The 19,835-nt window shown below is 38.5% G+C and overlaps 1 protein-coding gene across 1 annotated transcript; it reads left to right on the top strand.

Annotated features, from left to right (window-relative positions):
• The first annotated feature begins 3,623 nt into the window (after positions 1–3,623).
• On the top strand, positions 3,624–12,545 carry LOC107089904 (synaptopodin 2-like protein). The gene is made up of 4 exons (XM_015382962.1): positions 3,624–3,995; positions 6,273–6,424; positions 6,903–7,621; positions 8,668–12,545. Exons 1-4 carry the CDS (start codon positions 3,894–3,896, stop codon positions 11,370–11,372), a joined length of 3,678 nt encoding a protein of 1,225 aa, XP_015238448.1. The 5' UTR covers positions 3,624–3,893; the 3' UTR covers positions 11,373–12,545.
• Positions 12,546–19,835: the final 7,290 nt, after the last annotated feature.

Below are 19,835 nucleotides of genomic sequence, written 5' to 3'. Positions count from 1 at the left end.
CTGGCAGTAAGATTCGTTCATTTTTATGACCATGAGAGCAAACTTCTCATCTAGTTGTACAATATTGTTGTTAGTGTCAACATCACACTTTCAAAAATGCTCTTAATCAATATGCAAACTTAGAACTGAACAATACAGTTTTAAAGTTTCTTAACTTGACATGACTGCAGCTACCTTAACCCTGGATGAAAAAAAGATCTATATTTTATTATTATTATTATTTTTTTTAATAGAATGAGCAGATTTCTTTTTCTCCAAAAAAGTATAAAACAAGTTACCTTTTAGTGCGCAAATGCTATTGTGAACCTCCTGGCACCTTTTTTTCAACCTTCAGTTTTTGCTTTTAGTTTAATTTAATTGCAAATAGAGCAGCAACATTTGACTTAAAAAAAAAAAAAAAAACAGTTGTATGCCATACCCTTTTTCTTGAAAAAAATCTATAAAAACAAACATATCATATTTTGTTTAACTCTTTTAACCAGACAAATCTACAACAGTTTTATAGTTGAGATCTATAAATTGATTTAAACATTTCTATGATTTATAAATTGGACTACTAATTAAAATTTTGTTTGATTTTAATCATCGTTGAGCAAGTAGTAAACAGGTATAAATTTGGAGGCAACCAGGCTTTCTCTTTGATTTTCTGAAAATATTTCAACACCTTTAGAGCCTTATTTAGTTCTGGCCTGTACTTTTGTCACGCCCTGAAATTGACATACAGACCAGCCCACTGGTTCACATGTCGGATAATTTATCCTGAATTTTAGGCTCTGCCAGGTGCTGTTTTTTTTAATGCAAGTGAGAGCGTGCAGGCAATACAATGATTCATGCACCATGAGAGGATTAGAACTACTTTGATTGCACAGACAAGAGAGAACAGGGTGTGGGGAGGAGGTTGCCTGTGAAACCTGTGCGGTATCTGTCCAAAGCGGTGCTCTGTTTAATGAACGTTCCAGGCGACTGATTGTCAGAGTCGCGCTGATTGAATTAGTCAGAAAAATAAGCCAATAAGTTTTTGTTTACTCTTTTACAGTCACCTAGTTAGTAGTCACCAAAATCCCAGACATTTTTTTAGGTATGAAAAGTAGGACATGTCCAGGAAAAAGAGGACGTCTGGTCACCCTATCATATCAAGAATTTGATGTTTCAGTGAGTGAGTGCTTGTTGCTATGATGCACCTTTGCTCAGCAGCTTCGCTCATTGTAAACCAACCAAACATATCATCTAAATATTCATGAGCATACCATAAAAGGAAGAAAATCTGTCGTTTCATTCTAGGGCTTTTAACCAGGCTTGCATTAGGGGTCATAGAACAGCAAATATGCTATTTTCAGCCCAACCAATGTTACACACCCTATTCAGAGACCTTAAGGACCAGCACCAAATACCCTATATAATACTTCTATGACCCCTTTAAACTGCTTAACAAAAGCAGAGCTCCACCTACAGGCTGCTTTAGTGTGAGCCAACAGAATAGAAAAAGGCTCCTGGATTGGTGTTGAAACGTTTTAAGAAACACTGAGCTGAAGTTGCCTCAAATTTAAGCTTATTTTTTGGGTTAAAATTACCCAGATGGCTGAGAATTTGCACAGAGATGTTGACCACGTAAATCTCACCATCCAAATGTCTGGCTTAGATCTGTGACCATGTATGTTTGTAGTTTTTCCAAATGATGGAATAAACAGTGTTCAAAGCTTAGGATGTTGCTTTTAAAACTAACTCTGTATGTCTGTCTGCTGTGTTCCTCTGCCTTCATGAGGGAGATAGAAGTAGAAATAGAACTTTATTGATCTCACATTGGAGAAATTCACTCTCTGTATTTAATCCATCCCCTTGGGGGAAAGCGAGCTGCCATTGTGCGCCGCCCGGGGAGCAGTATGGGATTCAGGGTCTTGCTCAGAGAGCCAGATTGCCGAATCTGGGGATCAAACCGATTACTTGCAACCCACTTAGAGCACAAGCACACTGCTCTAACCACTAGGCAAACACTTCCACTTTCTTTCTTTTCAAGCCTTTACAGTAAGGCTGTATTTATATTGTGATTAGAATAGGCACAAGTGGAAGCTATTTATTAATAAGGTGCTCCTGATGGCAGTTAGTTGAACATGACTTTTTTTTAAAAGGCATCAAAGTGAAAGAGGTTACATGCATGCGTTGCTAGTTTTAATAAAAATCTAGAATATAAAGAGCTTTTTTTCACCTCCATAATAACACATTTGTTTGTATTAACCGAACTGTCTTTCTAAAGCATACATTTTGAAATATATTATTTCAAATTGCAATACAAAGGACTACAAATAAAAAGAAACACACTTTTTAGAATAGTTCAACAAAGATACAAAAAAAAAAAAACTGAAAGTACTTTGAACTACTTAAGTCGGATGGCATTTTAATGACACACACCTAAAATAAAAAAGGAACGAATGGCATTTGTCCGTAAAATCTAAAATTATGAAGTTGTAAACATAGTGCAATATGAGCTGACAAACACCAATGCTATTCTTGACCAGTAGGGGGAGTACGAGGACGTCGCTTTTTTTTTAACCAAATTTTAATGAACTCTCAAAACCATCTTGCTTTTGGTCAATTTATCTCCAGCCCAAAACACAAAAACATCTTGATTATCCTATCTGTAGTTGAATTTCTGCTTTAGATTAAAACAAACAGACTCTGGGACAAGGTCAGTTTACGACCCAAGGCTGATCTTGGTTGCCATCCTGAGGTCTAGGAACAGGTGCAGAACACTGCTGCCAAACAGAGCAGCTATCTGTAACCTGTATAGCATTGATAATAGCAGTCTAACCTTCATGAAGAAACCAACCTTAATGCCAAGTCCTCCAAGAAAAACTAAATAAATTAACTTTGATCAATTTAAATGAGTTTCTGTAGTTAGTTTTTTGAAATTATTATTTGATCACATAAAAATTTGTGTCTTTTAAGTATTAGACAGAGAGTGGATAATAGTTGGTTAAGAAATCAGCATAAATAAAAGTGGTTAACAGATTTTAAAAAGTAAATATTCATCTTAATTATTCATCTAAATTGTCTCAATCTAATATTCAGTGGGTTTGCAAATGTATACATGAGGCACCTTTGTGAAAATTGAGATCCCAAAGCGCATAAAACATATTCCAGAGATTTCAATGAATATGATCAGGTCGAATATCTTTCTTCATCATTCATTTCTATCAGCACCTCTTGGCACTATTTTGAAGCTATTTGAATGTAATTGCACAGGATTAGTGTGTCCTTTCACTGAACGTCTCGGATGAGATTTGAGATACTGGTTGCGATCACACAGAAGGTTCCTTAATGACCTCAATGTAAGAAATGTAGCACCATTAGGAAAGCCTGAATGCTAACTTTACCTATGTCTGCAGAGAAGATGGTGCAGCAGATGAAATGGCAGGGTCCTATTTTTGGAAGGGCTATCATCAACCTAGAGGCATGGGTCTGAGTGGCAGGACAAGTGTTGAGCTGGACGTTCCCCTCACTCATTTGGGGCAAACATTCCTCAGTGTAAGCAGACTCAGACCAGCCCCCGCCCCTCACCAAACACACACACACACCCTGTATTTATCCCCCTCTCCTCCCCCTCTACTGAGGTTAACATGGCCAAAGTACCCTGGGTATGGTTGGGTTGCACAGGAGGGCGTATGCGTGGGTGTGCATGTGTGTGCAGGTGCGAGGGTTGGCTGTGGAGCTCAGAGGGGAGTCGGCACCCACACAGTCCGCCAGGAGAACAGCAGGTCAGAGCTCAACGAGGGGCCCTGACTGCTAACCATGGATCCATAGCACTGAGGGGACCACCCTCAGATGAAATATAAGAGCCAAAAAATCAAGAAGAAATAAACCAAAAAAGAAAAGCAAACAAAAAAGCACTCAGAACAATGGTTGCAGAAGAAGTGATCATCACTCTGTCCGGTGGTGCACCATGGGGGTTTCGACTGCAGGGAGGCGTGGAGCATCAAAAACCACTCCAAGTTGCAAAGGTAAGTCTATAACCCAGAAAGGGGAAGAAAAACTTCTCCAATGTGCTTGCTAATAAAGAATAAAATCATATCCAGCAACCTGACCAAGGGCATGTGTAACACTAGCTGTGATATATCTGGCACTGATTTAAAAAGCTGTAAAGAGATCTGAAGTGGAACATTGGCTGCTGTGCAGATTGGTTCAGAGCCTGAAAATGAGTCATGATTTGGTTCGAGAAAAGGCCTCATGCAAGGGGGATTAATAATCGATTTGGTAGACTTTAATCTTAAACTACTGCAGGTTGCCTGGACTTTGTGAATATTTTAATTATTTGATTTATTATTTAATTTACTGTACCAGAATTTCTTTTTTCTTGAGGAAGTAAAATAATACTCTTTTTTTAATTGAAATCAGCTTGATGGGTACCTTTAAGGGATTTCTGGTTATTACATGAAACAATGTGTTAATATCTATGCACCTTTAAAATCCTTTACTGAAAAGAATGGGTCTGCATAGCTGTAGCAGCACAAAATATGAATATTATAGTAATTTCTCCAATGGACCTAATTTTAGATGAAATTGGATCAAGGTTTATTACTTGACACTAATAAGACACCATTGTGATATACATTTTATGATTGATAAAATCTATCCAATATATGTGACAAAATTCATGAATAAAGTTCATAGGCCTATGTATATAAAGCTTGTAAATAATAATGATAATTTATTATGCTAACAGTGTATTTTAACTGATGATTTTTCTTTTGTCGGCATTATTGGCTAAAATTGCTAACAGATGACCTTTAAGGCAGTGGACAGCTGATCTGATTGATCGTCCAAAACTGGCTGCTCCTTCACCTCTCTAAGCAAAGAGGCACAATCGCTGCTTGTCAGGTTTTACGCTATATCATTTCAAACAGGTGGCACAGCGTGGGGTTTCGGTGTTTCAGAGCTAGGTCTGTGATTGTGAGCCTGTATGTGGGTGTTTGTATGTTTATTTATATGGCTGAGTATATTTTTGCATCAGTCCATGTGGTGTATGCAAGAAAGCATGCAGGGGTATTATAAGTGTTATGATTTGCAACCACAAGGTGACTGACTGAACAAATAACTTGACTTCCTGGGCCACAAGCTGGCACAAACCACTTCGAAAGGATTAGCTAAATGGGGATGTGGGATTTCATTACAGGCAACCAGAATAGCTGAAAAGACAACTAATTAGGGAAACCAAAGGAAAATGGCCTTAGCCCAGATCTCAGATCTGCAATATTTCTAAACCTTATGCCAAATAATCAATAGATTTATTTAATTCTATTTTATATAAAAATCTACAAAGCAGATTTTTCCCATTGTTTGCAAGGGGTTAAACCAACTTTCTGTGGGCATCATGCCATTGATCTTAATAGAGCTCAGGCACAAATATCAAAAGGACCATATGAAGATGGCCGCTGGCTGGCATTTCTCTTCTAAAGTGTGTGCGATAGCCTCCACTCAAGCTAAAATTTGTGGCATATGTCCACACACAGCAAGACTAGGCTGTCAAGCCAGAATCTGTTTCCTGTCAGTCACTGTCACAAAACACATCAGGATAGAAGCCCGCCTCAGATCATCCCTTTAATACTAACTCCCTGCTAGGATGAGGCAAACCCCACATGTATCAGGAAAATAATAACCTTTCCAATAAACTATTTTCCTGATGGACAGAAAATTGAATTCTATATTTACTCACCCTTCAAACCAAATCTTTACAAAACCTGAGACTTGACATAGTTGAATAAAGTATAATTTTGATTTATTTGTTTGTATGAAATTTGTTTTTGCAAAAAAAGAAAAAAAAAAAAGAGGTTATTTCACTCTTCCAGTTTTAAGTAAAGCTTAATATCAGTACTTACCAAAGTGGGGGGAACATTGCAATATCAAGAGAGAGAGAAAAATTAACTGAATAAAATAATCATTTTGAGAGCTAATAAAGATTGTATTCATAGCAATAATAAATTATGTTACATGGCAAAGAAAAATTACTGAAAAGGTGGCAGTTTTGTTATGTAAAGGAGATTGTAGTTGAGGAGGGATGACTTTTATTTTCTTGTAAACCTAAATAAACAACCTAAGCAAACAGGAAATGTTTGGGAACTGCTGTTTTATGTGCACTTTCTTACTTAGGCTTGTCTTATTCGTACGAAGTACAGTATAAGAATGCGTTTTAGGAGAGTTATCCAAGGTCTGCCCCTCAAATAATCAAACATATCATAAACAAAGCTCAACATTTTTGTAACACGCTTTCCTATTTGCAGGTGCGTAAACGTAGCAAGGCCTGCCGGGCTGGGCTGCGGGAGGCGGATGAACTTGTATCTATCAATGAACATCCATGTGGAACCCTTTCTCATGCACAGGCCATGAACCTCATCGATAGCTCCCCTGGGATTTTAAACATCAGAGTAAAAAGGTAACTGGTACAGCAATATAAGAATAGTTTACCTCTATAAGTTATGGTTGTTCGTTCATAATCCTTTTCAAGCTTTTAAATACTGCTCAGTTCTTGTCGCTTTTTAGCTGAGACAAAATATATTTCTGTAATGCCATAAGGACTAAAAGATTACTTGATAATCTGTCATCATCCAGTTTAATCAACTATAACCACTTTTAGACATATTTAGATGTCAGTAGACATATCTTTCAACACCCAGATGTCCTTTTTTGGTTCCTAATCAATAGAAGATTAGCTCCTGGGAAAACATAATCAGACTACAATTTAGAACTTACAAAGAAAAAAAGGCTGTATACATACCTCTCAATATATGAGCAAGAAACAAACCGCTGAGCATTCAGATATTTCTGCTTCCTTAAATACAGTCAATTATTTATTTTAGAGAATGGGCATCCAGTACAGAATCCCAACTGAAGTTATCACTAACTGTTTACAGGGCACCTGCTGCTTTTCAGTCTGTGATCCTTGTCACCCGTGCCCCATCTCCACGGATAGATAAAGAGTACCGTGCTGCTCTGAAAGCCATGTCACCAACCCAACCCCACCATGCGCCAGTCCGTGAGGTCCACCGCAGTCGTTCTTCCTTGACTAGTGGATTGACTTCTCCACCTGGAAGTGAAGCTTACTACGGTGAGACCGACAGCGATGCGGACGTGGCGGGTTACGAAAGGCAAAGACGGCAAAAACGGCGAAGTCCCAGCAACTCCAACTCTGGAAAGCCATCAGGAAGGACATCTCCTGAAGGTGGAGAGACATCAGAGATGAGTGGCTACGACAGTGCTCCAGATGCACAGGCTTTTCCACGTTCATTGGAAGGGCGTGGAGGAAATGGAGATGAAGGAACAAGTCTACCAGGGGTCACAAGAAAAGAGGTTGTTTACAAACCACCTGGTCCGGGATTATGGTCCTCCCAGACGTCTACTGAAACTTCCTCCATAATCTCCTCAGCAGATGACCAGGGGCCACGGGATGGAGGACAAGAGGAAGATAGTGGTTTCTTAGAACCAGCCAATGTGCCACTAGTGTCCCCTGAGAGGGCAAAAGAGGCTTTGATGTTGGGTTCTCGCAGCCAGCTTGTGCCCATGGTGGGTCCTGTTAATAAGCCTATTGATGAAGAACTCACAACAACCTACATGGAAAAAGCAAAACAAGCTAGTAAGTAAAGCTACGGACATAGACTTAAACTCCAAGCTTGATTGAAGTTAATAATTTTCCTTTGCAAAGTCAGAACATATTCAGTTCTTCCCTCAGTTCCCTATGGTTTACCTGAGAATATGCATGATGATTCCTCCTGACCTTCCTCTAAGGTGGATCAGTGTGATTAATGCCTGTCTAGCATGTTAAACAAAATATAGCCAGTATAGTTTACTATATTTATCCCAAGCTATGTCTGTAAAAAACCCTAGCAATCAATCTGCAAGCACTGAGAAGCCTCTGCAGCTGCTTTCAGGAGTCAAGTGGCAAAGCGTGGACCCACAAGTATTTTCACCTAAGGACAAGAGTTCTTAAAATGAAATCAAAATTGTAACAATAGAGAATTAAACAAATAATATATATTTTTACATTTATATACAAATGTAACATTTGTAGTTAGTGGTACAGGCATGACAAAGGATAGTTGCATTTAAAAAGAAATACAAAACATATAGCAAATTTGTTTTGTTTCATAATTTTGTTCCATAATAAGGTTATGGAGACTAAGCAGTAAAACTAAGCAGACTGTTGTAAGAACTTAAATTTATTCTGACAAATTCCTTCTATAGGGTCCAGGATTTCATTCATTATCTCCTTAGACAGGACAAATTAAGAAAACTTTTCAAATGACAGTTTGTGTAGGGAAGCAGAGCATGGTTGCTGATTTTCTCTTTAGAATCATTTTACGATAGATCATATATTGTATCAGCCCTTTAGAGTTCTTTTTGCAGTTTTTTATGTTTTTCATATAGCTTTAAGAGTATATTGTCTAATATTTTGCAAATGTATCCTTCACCAAGTCTAGTAGTTTAATACTTGCCTGGATTTTTTTTACAGAACTGCCTCTGTGGCAAGTCAAGAGAATAATACAAGGCATGTTGCTCTGGACATGTTTAGATGCTCATGCCATAGTCAGTTGTTGGTTTAAAGGTTTAGTTTCTCTGAGAATTACTGTGTTATAGTACACAAACTCATTTTCTTAATATCTACACTTTTATATCCCGCAGAACTAAATCGAGGAGATACACTTCAGGATAAGCAAGTAAAGGAAGCCAAAAGCAAGTGTCGAACTATTGCATCTTTGCTGACAGATGCTCCAAACCCTCACTCCAAGGGAGTGCTGATGTTCAAGAAAAGAAGGCAGCGCTCAAAAAAGTACACCCTCACAAGCTTTGGGAGTGTAGATGAGGACAGGTTCGAAGATTCACAGGAGGATGATGGGGTGTTTCCTGGCAGCGAATCTGAGTTTGATGAGGAAGGCTTCTCTGGGGCTCCAGACCCAACTTGGGATAGTGACTACCTGGATAAGCTGGAAAAGAGGGCAACAGCAGGCACAGAAGGTCGTGAGGTTGGGGCAGAAAATGCTTTGGATCCTGGTTTGAGTGATACTGTGGGAAAGGGTGCCCAGTTGTTTGAGCAACAGAGAAAAAGGGTGGATGAACTTGCAAAGAAAGGTGAGACAGGACATCCTCATCCACCAGCAGGATCTCAAGTACAGGAACATTGTCACATGTATCCATCACATCCTGAAATGCCTACACAGTTGCAACAACTGCAAAAACAATTACCATCAGGTCCTACACAGGAAACTCAGTCCAATACTCATAATACTCATACTCTTCAAGCTCAAACTGTTGATTCGCCCTATGCAGTATCTCATGGGGACCTACCCCACTCTGCAGTAAGTGCAGTTAGCATGGAAATGGCAACTCCTCCTGTTGCACCCAAGCCAGCCCCAGCCTCAGTAACAGTTTTGAGCAACTCTGCACCCCCTACTGAAACACCGTTACCTGAATTGCCTACAAGCAATGTTCTTAATAGAACAGCGCGTCCGTTTACCCCTGGCTTTATAAGCATTCGAGCTGCTACTGCTCCTGTAACATTTCGACCAGCTGTCACAAAGAAGACACAGCGACCTGCCTCAACAGCTGTTGCGACTCCACCATTCTCAACTGCCTCTGAACTAGCCAATAATGCACCACCTCTAGCATCACAGATACCCCCTGGTCTGCCAACAGTGGTGTCAAACCCATACTCCTTCCCTAAATCTGCCATGCCTCCAACACCAGAAGCTCCTGTTACTGTACACACTCCTGCTCTTTCTGTTCCGATCCAAACAGTACAATCATCACCAATGTTAACTGGAGTTAATCAGGCTCCATTTTCAACTATCACCACAATGTCTGTGCCTTCAGTACCTAGACCCGCACAAAGAGTTTCAGTGCCTGTTCCTCATTTATCCCAAATGTCTGGTGCAACAGATTCAGCTGCCTTCGTGCCTCCACTTCAAGTCCTAATGGCTCAGCCACCAGACCCCCAAATTTCCAGGCCACGTATGACTCAGCCACCAGAACCCCACATTTCCACACCACCTGTTACTCAGCCACCAGAATCCCACATTTCCAGGCCACCTGTGACTCAGGTGTCAGTAGTAACTCAGCCAGAAGCTTCTGCCCAAACTCCTGTTCCTGCTCCAACAGGTCGAACAGGAATCCTACTTGAAGCACGTCGGCGTTGTGGCAAACCTAAACCTATGTTCAATGTGCCAGAACTGAAAAAGAACTCCCCAAATCCTGAACTGTTGTCATTGGTGCAGAACCTAGATGAAAGGTTCACCAGACACAAATATGGACAAGCAACCAATGAAGAAGTGTATGATCTTGCAGAGGAGGAAAGAAGTGGTGATGCTGGTACAGGAAGGGTGCCACCCCCAGTTGCACCTAAACCTCGGGTCATCCATGAGACTCCACAGATTCTTCAGGCAGGGGGGAAGGGAGCTCAGCTGTTTGCCAAAAGACAGAGCCGAATGGGCATGTATGTAGTTGACAGTCCACCTGCGACCCCATACCAGCAGGATGTGGCAATGCAAAATGCAGTCCAACAGTTTGACTCCTCTGTCAATAATTCATATCCCTCTCAGTGGAAATATTCCCCAAATGTCCGTGCACCTCCACCAATTGGATATAACCCACTATTAGCTCCCTCTCTTCCCTCAGGGCCTCAGAAGGACACAGGGATCCCAGACAAAAAGGCTAAAGGAGGCTCCCAAAAGGAAGGCATTAAGGCTGTGGATTTCATGAAAAGGCAGCCTTATCAGCTTAACTCTGCCATGTTCCAGTATGGAGGCAGTGCCGCCAATCTATCAGCAATGCCTTCATACCAGGCTCAGCACAATAACTACACAACAACAATGGTGGGTAGCTCACTGACCTCACCTCGGCAAATACCCCTCAAAACCGCCCGTGTCTATGAAATCAAGCGTTTCTCTACACCCACGCCCATGTCAGCTCCATCACTTGCACCTAAAGTCATTGCACCTCGCTCAGCTACAAGTCTTGGAGAACGCTTGACTCATTCAGGTATGATCTCTCCACCTCCTGCCCCCTTTACTCCAGCTTTATCCCCACCAGAGTCAGTCAGTACTTTGAAACCAGTTTCGTCTGCCTCCCAACATTCGCGACTACCTGACCTGCCGAAATTCGCTGGCACCCCTATTCCAAACCCTGTACCTCCTTCGGTCCCCACACCTTACACTCCATCATCATACACCAGTGGGCTGCAGACAGCCAAGCAGTTTCAGAGTGCTCCTGAGCTCAGCATTCTTGCTTCTTTGCCCCCACTGAAGACCAACCCGGTTCAGGCTCCAAAACCACGCTTTGTTGCCAACAGGGGTGGTGCCCAGCCGCATGTCTGGAGACCAGGAGCATTTTAGAAAGCAGCACACCCATAGGGTTAGTTAATGTTCAACATGAGATCCATAATTTGCAAATGTTATAATGGCTTTCTTGTCTAAAGGGAGTAAAAATGATCATTACAAACAATCAAAGGACAGTTTCAGTTTGCAAAATAAACGGACAAGGATTTTGAGGATATTTGTCTTTAAGTTATATATATAATGTTTCCAAAAAGAAACACCAAGCTAATAAAAAATTTAGTTTCCATCAGGTTAAGAAAAAATTTGGTGGTACCAATGGTACCCTCTGTATGATGTATGTTTGGTCTTTTGAGGGCTACTTTGCTCGTATAGAGCAAAAAGGTGCCTAAACATAACATAACCTGGGTGAAAGGCTTTCTCTTTTGCACAGGTCACAGTAAACAAGAACAATTTAGACAATATTTGTCACTAGGCTTTCTTAGATGCCATTCATTCTCATTAAACTCTCCTTTTTAATTGTTATTGCTTTCAGATAAATGTTAATTGTTGAAATTTATTAAACCAATACCACACTTAAATGATGCATTTTTTTATTCTAAAGGAATTGGTTGGAAGTTGATGCACTTCTTTTTTTATAAAAGGAATCAAGAGGTGAGAGCGGTTGTGATGAGAGGATAATACATGTAATGGAGTCTCAGGTAGATCATTGTCCATTTCCTTGAAATGGTTATGGTCAAATTTGATCAAATTAAAGCTTCTGATCCATTACATGCATTTTAAAACCTCACAGGCTGTAGATGTATGCAGAACGCCTAGGGAAGTATGAACAGATACATTTGTGGTGATGCTCAAGATGCTGATGGAAAGAAGAATTAAGCTTTATCAATATTTTCTTCAACAACAGTTGTGATAAAAAAGCTGAAATGTGATGGTAAAGTACTGTGGAACAGGTGTTACAATGGAAAGAAGTATGGAATAAATAGAATTCTTGTTTTGTTTATTTATTTTTTACATTTGTTTAAATACAAGTTTTAATGAAGGCTTGCATTCATAACACAGTTGCCAAAGAAGCTCAAATCGTGCATACAGTCATGTTGAGGTGTAAAAAATATTATCATCTAGACAGTTAAAATAAATGCCAAGTGTGAAACTGTTTGTTATCATTGCTGAGTGGAAGTTTATACTGAGTAGAAAAAGGCATATATTTTGGAGAAATAAAATTAGATTTGAAAGCCCTTTGGTTTCCTGAAATGTTTGATTTCACTCTGCCTTCTGTTGTTTAGTATTCAAACGTATATTTTCTATGAAAATTATTGGGTCCCTTCATAAGTAGTTACTGGATTGTATCAAAGTTTACAGCTTAAGCATTAAGAAAACACATAAAAACACAGAATAAGTAAACAAGGACAAAACAAAACTTAATTATTCCTGTTATTGTAGAAAAAAGGTACAAAAGGACATTCATGAACAAAACCTATGAAAAAATAAAAATGTCTATTAAAAGATTCCCATTTGCAAAGATGACAGAATCATTTTGAAAATAATTTTTTTCAGCCCCGTTCTGGATGGTATGGAATGTAAAAAGCCTAAAGAAAATGTGTATGTATAACCTAAAAGAAAATTTAAGGATTTTTCTTTTACCTAAAAACATGCAACATCTTCATAAAAATTTCATGAAGCGTACCCTTTCTCTACCGAAAAGAACATTAGGTTACTGTCTATATTAAGAGGTTCTGGGAGAAAGCTTAATGTGGCAGTGTTTACAGCACAAATCATATTAAATCCCAGAATGGGGACATGCAAATCTACACAGTCAATTTAAAATAGGTTATGATGCAGGTCTATGGACCTTTGGGTGTAAAGGAAGTCTGTGGGGTTAATCAAAAACCCACAAATGAGTCTAAAGGCTAATTAAATTCTACAAACCAAAATCAGAATAGTCTCACTGAAAGGGAGTAGAGAGGGACAGGGACTTACGAAACGCCTGGGCCCCAAACTAGCAAGATGCCCAGGGTATTGGTTGCAGACACCTCTAACAACAGCCTTGGGATATTGATGCCAAGCATCAATAACATGATATGTTTAAAATGAAATAATTATAATTTAGTATGAAAACAGTGACAAAAAAATTGTGAATCAAAACGAAATCAACTTCTATGCTCCCCTTTCCATGTACAAGAATAGACCCATCCTTCCCATCACATAGAATATCCTGAGATGCAGTGTGGAGCAGTTGAAGAGATAAAAAAAGACAGATAAAGCAGAGCTATGACAGGTGAAAAATGAAGAAAGGACAAAAATGTTGTTATAATACCAATGTTGCCTTAAACACCAACCTAGAGCTCAAGAAAAAAGACTCACATATGTCTGTTCAAAAAGAAACATTAGGTCCCAATATGACATCAGAGTGAAATATGTTTTATCAAAAACTAATTAGTTTTACTGAATTTCATATGACTACCTGCTCCACTATGAACTGAAAATTGATGGGAATAAAAACAAAACAGGATTGCACAACTAGTTTTTCTGATCCTTAAGGGCAGAACAGCTGTTCAGTTAAGGGATGCTGGCCTGCCTTTTCCATTGCACAAGAAATAAAAACAAATACAACAAAATAACACTGCAGCAGAGGAACATGACTGATTTTGGAGAAGCTGCACGGCCAGCGCAGAGTTGGATCCCTTTCTTTGGAACAGAGAAAAACGGATCAACCCACTCAAAAGATGCTGATTAAACTTTAATACTGACTCAAACAAGACAAAATGTGAGTTATAGCCAGGGATCTATTAACCTGGCATGACGTGAGGTGGAAGTTTTCTTTAATAAGTATCACCAAAGACATCATGAGGAACAGAGAGTAGATTAACTTTATCTAAGCTAAAATCTCTGGTTGTGATGGTAAACAGTAGAAACCCTCTTTGGGAGCTTCTAGCTGGATTTGCATCAAGGTATGAAAAATATCTGTCCTTTGGTTCAGTCAAAATGAAACCATTTACTCTTAACATTAAACACATTAAAGGCTCTTTAAATAATTATATGGCAGCAGTAAGTCCATTTCTACATGCAGACAAAACAAGTGTTCTGAATAAATTGGGAAAATAGAACAAACCTGCTGGTCCCTTTTTTTCTGTACTGATTCTCAACATTCAGTCCTGGGTTGTTTAAGGTGCAGTATCAAAAAGTAATAAGAAGCTTATTAGTAATTAATTAATCAATCAATCAGTCAATAAATCATTTCCTTTATTTGTTTATTGTTTTATTTTTTTGAATATGTGTAATATGTAAAATTAAAATCTAAACCAATTAAACAAAGATACTTTACCTAAAGTAAAACATGAATACTATTTAATGTACACTCACCGGCCACTTTATTAGGTACCCCATGCTAGTAACGGGTTGGACCCCCTTTTGCCTTCAGAACTGCCTCAATTCTTTGTGGCATAGATTCAACAAGGTGCTGGAAGCATTCCTCAGGGAGTTTGGTCCATATTGACATGATGGCATCACACAGTTGCCGCAGATTTGTCGGCTGCACATCCATGATGCGAATCTCCCGTTCCACCACATCCCAAAGATGCTCTATTGGATTGAGATCTGGTGACTGTGGAGGCCATTTGAGTACAGTGAACTCATTGTCATGTTCAAGAAACCAGTCTGAGATGATTCCAGCTTTATGACATGGCGCATTATCCTGCTGAAAGTAGCCATCAGAAGTTGGGTACATTGTGGTCATAAAGGGATGGACATGGTCAGCAACAATACTCAGGTAGGCTGTGGCGTTGCAACGATGCTCAATTGGTACCAAGGGGCCCAAAGAGTGCCAAGAAAATATTCCCCACACCATGACACCACCACCACCAGCCTGAACCGTTGATACAAGGCAGGATGGATCCATGCTTTCATGTTGTAGATGCCAAATTCTGACCCTACCATCCGAATGTCGCAGCAGAAATCGAGACTCATCAGACCAGGCAACGTTTTTCCAATCTTCTATTGTCCAATTTCGATGAGCTTGTGCAAATTGTAGCCTCAGTTTCCTGTTCTTAGCTGAAAGGAGTGGCACCCGGTGTGGTCTTCTGCTGCTGTAGCCCATCTGCCTCAAAGTTCGACGTACTGTGCGTTTAGATATGCTCTTCTGCCCACCTTGGTTGTAACGGGTGGTTATTTGAGTCACTGTTGCCCTTCTATCAGCTCGAACCAGTCTGGCCATTCTCCTCTGACCTCTGGCATCAACAAGGCATTTCCACCCACAGAACTGCCGCTCACTGGATGTTTTTTTTTTTTTTCGGACCATTCTCTGTAAACCCTAGAGATGGTTGTGCGTGAAAATCCCAGTAGATCAGCAGTTTCTGAAATACTCAGACCAGCCCTTCTGGCACCAACAATCATGCCACGTTCAAAGTCACTCAAATCACCTTTCTTCCCCATACTGATGCTTGGTTTGAACTGCAGGAGATTGTCTTGACCATGTATACATGTCTAAATGCACTGAGTTGCCGCCATGTGATTGGCTGCTTAGAAATTAAGTGTTAACGAGCAGTTGGACAGGTGTACCTAATAAAGTGGCCGGTGAGTGTATATAGTCCTTAATAACTGAAATTTTAGAAGCTGTATGATTTATAGTGAATTTATTTTTTTTTTCTTCATTTTTTTAGCTACTTTTAAAAAATTGTAGAAAAAATGTAAAATTATATCTGGACAACTTCCTTGTTTGATTAAAATCAAATAACAGCAAAGTATTTATTGCTGAAACAAAATGTGAATATTTTTTCTCTATCATTTTTCTTATAATAAATACTTTATAGAGGGACATTTCACCTTCTTCATCCCCTCCTTAAAGGAGCTAAAAGTCAAGCCTCCTATACAGTGCAGCAGTATCACGGATTTAGACACATCGCCCGTTTTGTATTAAGCTCTGCAGAGCATGTCAATTGAAAAACAGCTAGCTCACTCCATGTATATTTATTATGAGTGCTGTAAGATCAACATCTGATTGCTCAGCTGTGGAGGCCAGGAGAGGGACTACAGGAAAAGCTACAGTTGAGCTACTCATTAATTCACAGTATTGCAGTATGAACACTGTGGTGGCTTCACACAATCTGTCACACTCAGGGCCGACTTCGATATTAAGGCTGACTTGGAGGAGGTCCCCCTGACTTAAGCTTGCCTGCGGCCCCAAATGGCTAAGTCCACCGCTGGAAGGGGATAACTGCTGCACATCCATGCTACCCTCTGCTGGAAGTATTATGGAAGAACAACTATCCTTAATGGTAATAGAATCTGGCTTTAATACAAATGCCTGTGCAGTTTTTGCAACATGTCATAAGAGTTTGAACATTAGAGTTGCATTAATATTTTAATTACAGAATGGGAGAGATGGGCTGAGGAGTGCAGTTCTCTTTATCCACTTCAAACATTACCAGTGCAAGATTTTCGAGTTATTCAGCTGTATTCCACACTTTATAAACCTGACTCTTAGGTTAATTGACGTCTCTAAATTGAAAGTAGGTGTATGCATGAATGGTTGCATTTCTCTGCCCATCAATAAGCTGGTGACCTGTCTGGGCTGTAAGCCTGTCTTTCACCCATGGACTGCTAGAGAAAAGCAACAGCCCCACTTAGGTAGGAGGAAGAAATTGGATGGTTTATTATGATCCTTTCTGTAAGTGTCTAATTCGGTTTCAGGAGTTAAGAAAACAAAAAACAAATCTAAGTTATTTTATGTTTTATGCATAACGATGACCTCACCTGCTTAGGGTTATTGGTAGGCTGCAGCCAATACAATTATTATTTAAGACAGATGATTTTATTATATGAAGTTACAATGACATTAAATACATAGCCTACATGAAATACATGGAAGGATAAAACATAGTCTATTGCTATCTGCGAGGGTGTTTTTTGCTGTTACCATAAATGTATTTCTTTATTAGTTATTTATTTGTATGTGTAGCACCTTGTTGAACATTGTCTTGATTGGATGTATTTTTGTGGAGAGAAAAAAAAATTCTGTACAGTATACAAGATATACTGTTTATTGTGTGCTCTGAGTATGCAAGTATGAAAAAATAAAATAAAATAATGTACAAAACACCTATGTACTGCCAGCAAGTTAAACGCTAAAGTGAAAAGGGTCAAAGTCATGACATGGTTTCCATTCATCGTAATGTTTAACACTGAGCTTCTCGGTGTTCATAGAGTTCTTATAAATATTTATATAGTGGTTTGTGTTTGTCTTTCGAATGCTCTGTGAGGAATATTTAGATTGTTTTAAACATAAAGTTTGATTTAGAAGGAGAATTGAGGGGTTCATTTAGATATTTAAATGAACTCAGTGTAAAACACTATGATGAATGGAAACCACAAATCAGGTTTTTTCTCTTTTTCTCTTCATTTTCGTTTCATTGTTAAACCTGCTGCAAACAGTGTGTTGGATTATTTATTTATTTATTCCAAAACCAAGAACACATGAAAACAATATATCTTGTAAAATGTCAAGTGTATTTTATTTTTCCCCACAAAAAAAATTACATTCAGCTAATGCAAAGTTAAACATGGCGCTACACATACCAAAACTATTGTCTAGTGAGAGTCTTTAAAAAAGAAGCTGATTATTAACTCTCTATCTGGATAGCATTAAATTAAATACATCTAATAATTTGATCAGGACTTGTCATTTAAATCCCATATTAAACAGGTTTCTAGAATTTATTTAATTCATCCCTGGAATATAGCCAAAATTAAAAACATCTTGTTCAGGGCTGGTGCTGAGAAACTAATACATGCATTTCTTCTTCTGATTGTAATTCTTTGCAATCAGGAAGTCCATAAAATGTAGATGAACATCTTTGGTTCATCCAAAATGCTGCAGCCAGAGGTCTAGTAAAAATTAAAATGAGCTTGCATTTCTTCTATTTTGATTTGCCTTTATTACTGTATCTACCTGTTAAATCCGGAATAGATTTTTTAAATCCTTCTCCTCGTGTATAAAGCCCTGAGTAAACAAATTCCATTGTGCATCAGAGATCTCATTGTTAATTACAGACAGTTTACAAGTAAATCTGATTTTTAAAAAAACAAAAAAAAAACCTTAGGGTTAATCTAAAGAATGTTACGGAGAGGTCTTCGGTGCTGGAAAGATTTGGAGAACTTTTGCAAGAGATAGTGGGGAAATGTTGTCTAGAAATGGTGTGAGATGCTGATAAACTCAAGAAAATATATAATCATGAAGTGTCTCTGTTGAGTTTGTACAATTATTCAAATGTATTATAGCCATTTGTATTGTTTTTAGTTGAATGACATGGATATATTATAAAAAGGTTTTGAGTGATTAATCACTTTTTTCATCCAGAAAACATTAGGATAACCCCCTTCGATTTCTTTAATTGCCAATATGAACTTTAACCACTGGGTGGTGTTGTGGTGTTCTGGTGAGATGCACTCTTGGTTGCTGAACATGCGGTCAGAAAGGCATTTTGGTGGAATTCACACTCACATGGTGCCTATTAATAGAGTTGTTAAAATCCAAACTAAATACTATTTATGCACAGGTGCAATTCTATATATAAAAAACTCAGGCCAACCTTAAATTAACTGTTAATGTAAAAAATAAAAGAAAAAAAAATCTATGACTGATTCAGTTTCGTTTTTTTTGGGCTGTACTGAAATAGTTATATATCATATATATATATATAAATAATTATACCCTACAGATGCCTTGAATATTACCATATTATTAACTTCTTTTCTACACAGTAAAAAAATATCCAAAATGTATAGTCAACCTGTTTTACTCAAAATAAAGTATTTACCCCCATAGTGATTGTAAATCTGTTGAAAGTTAAAAGTGTTGAAGTTAATGTTCAGGGAAAAAATTGGCAGCCATGCAGGTTAACTTTTACTTTATATGGTGTCGGTTACCCATCAGTCGAATTTGATATTAAAATTATTAAAATTAACTCTGAAAAGTTGACACTGCCTATAGAGTAAATTTTACATTGATTTGGAGTGGGACCAAATGTTATCTGAAACAGAGTTATATTGAGCTCTGTAGGTTTTAACGGTGTATGCTGCCTTATAAAAGTACTGCCAGTTAAATTTTATTTTATCTTTACATGAACAAACCTTATTTTATTTTATTTTATGAGTATGTTATATAATACAACAATGCAACATAGTGCGTAGGTCTTTAGTGAAATGGAAAATCATACAAGGTTTAGAAAATATATTTTTACCAAAGACTATAGTGAAAACAGATGATTTTGTAGGATCTTTGTAGGATGATTTTGTAGGAACAGGGTTTTCTACTCTCACTTCCCCTAGCCATAGTCTTTGAACCCCTGGTGGCTGCAAATTGTAAATTTAAAATATCGAAATTAAACAGCCAGTAGAATGCGTTTGTTTTGTATAGTGCACCAAGCCCAGAAAACCACCAGAAATCCAGCAGAGATCCCACTGGAGTCAGAAGACAGGTTAGGCAAACAGATGAGATGGGGACAGGCAGACTCAAAGTTTGAGAGA

Source organism: Cyprinodon variegatus, unplaced genomic scaffold (genome assembly GCF_000732505.1).
Source record: "Cyprinodon variegatus isolate N-32 unplaced genomic scaffold, C_variegatus-1.0 Scaffold270, whole genome shotgun sequence".
In the NCBI taxonomy this organism is placed as follows: domain Eukaryota; kingdom Metazoa; phylum Chordata; class Actinopteri; order Cyprinodontiformes; family Cyprinodontidae; genus Cyprinodon; species Cyprinodon variegatus.
The sequence above is the reverse complement of the archived record's forward strand: the minus strand, read 5'-3'. Positions and strand labels throughout refer to the sequence as shown.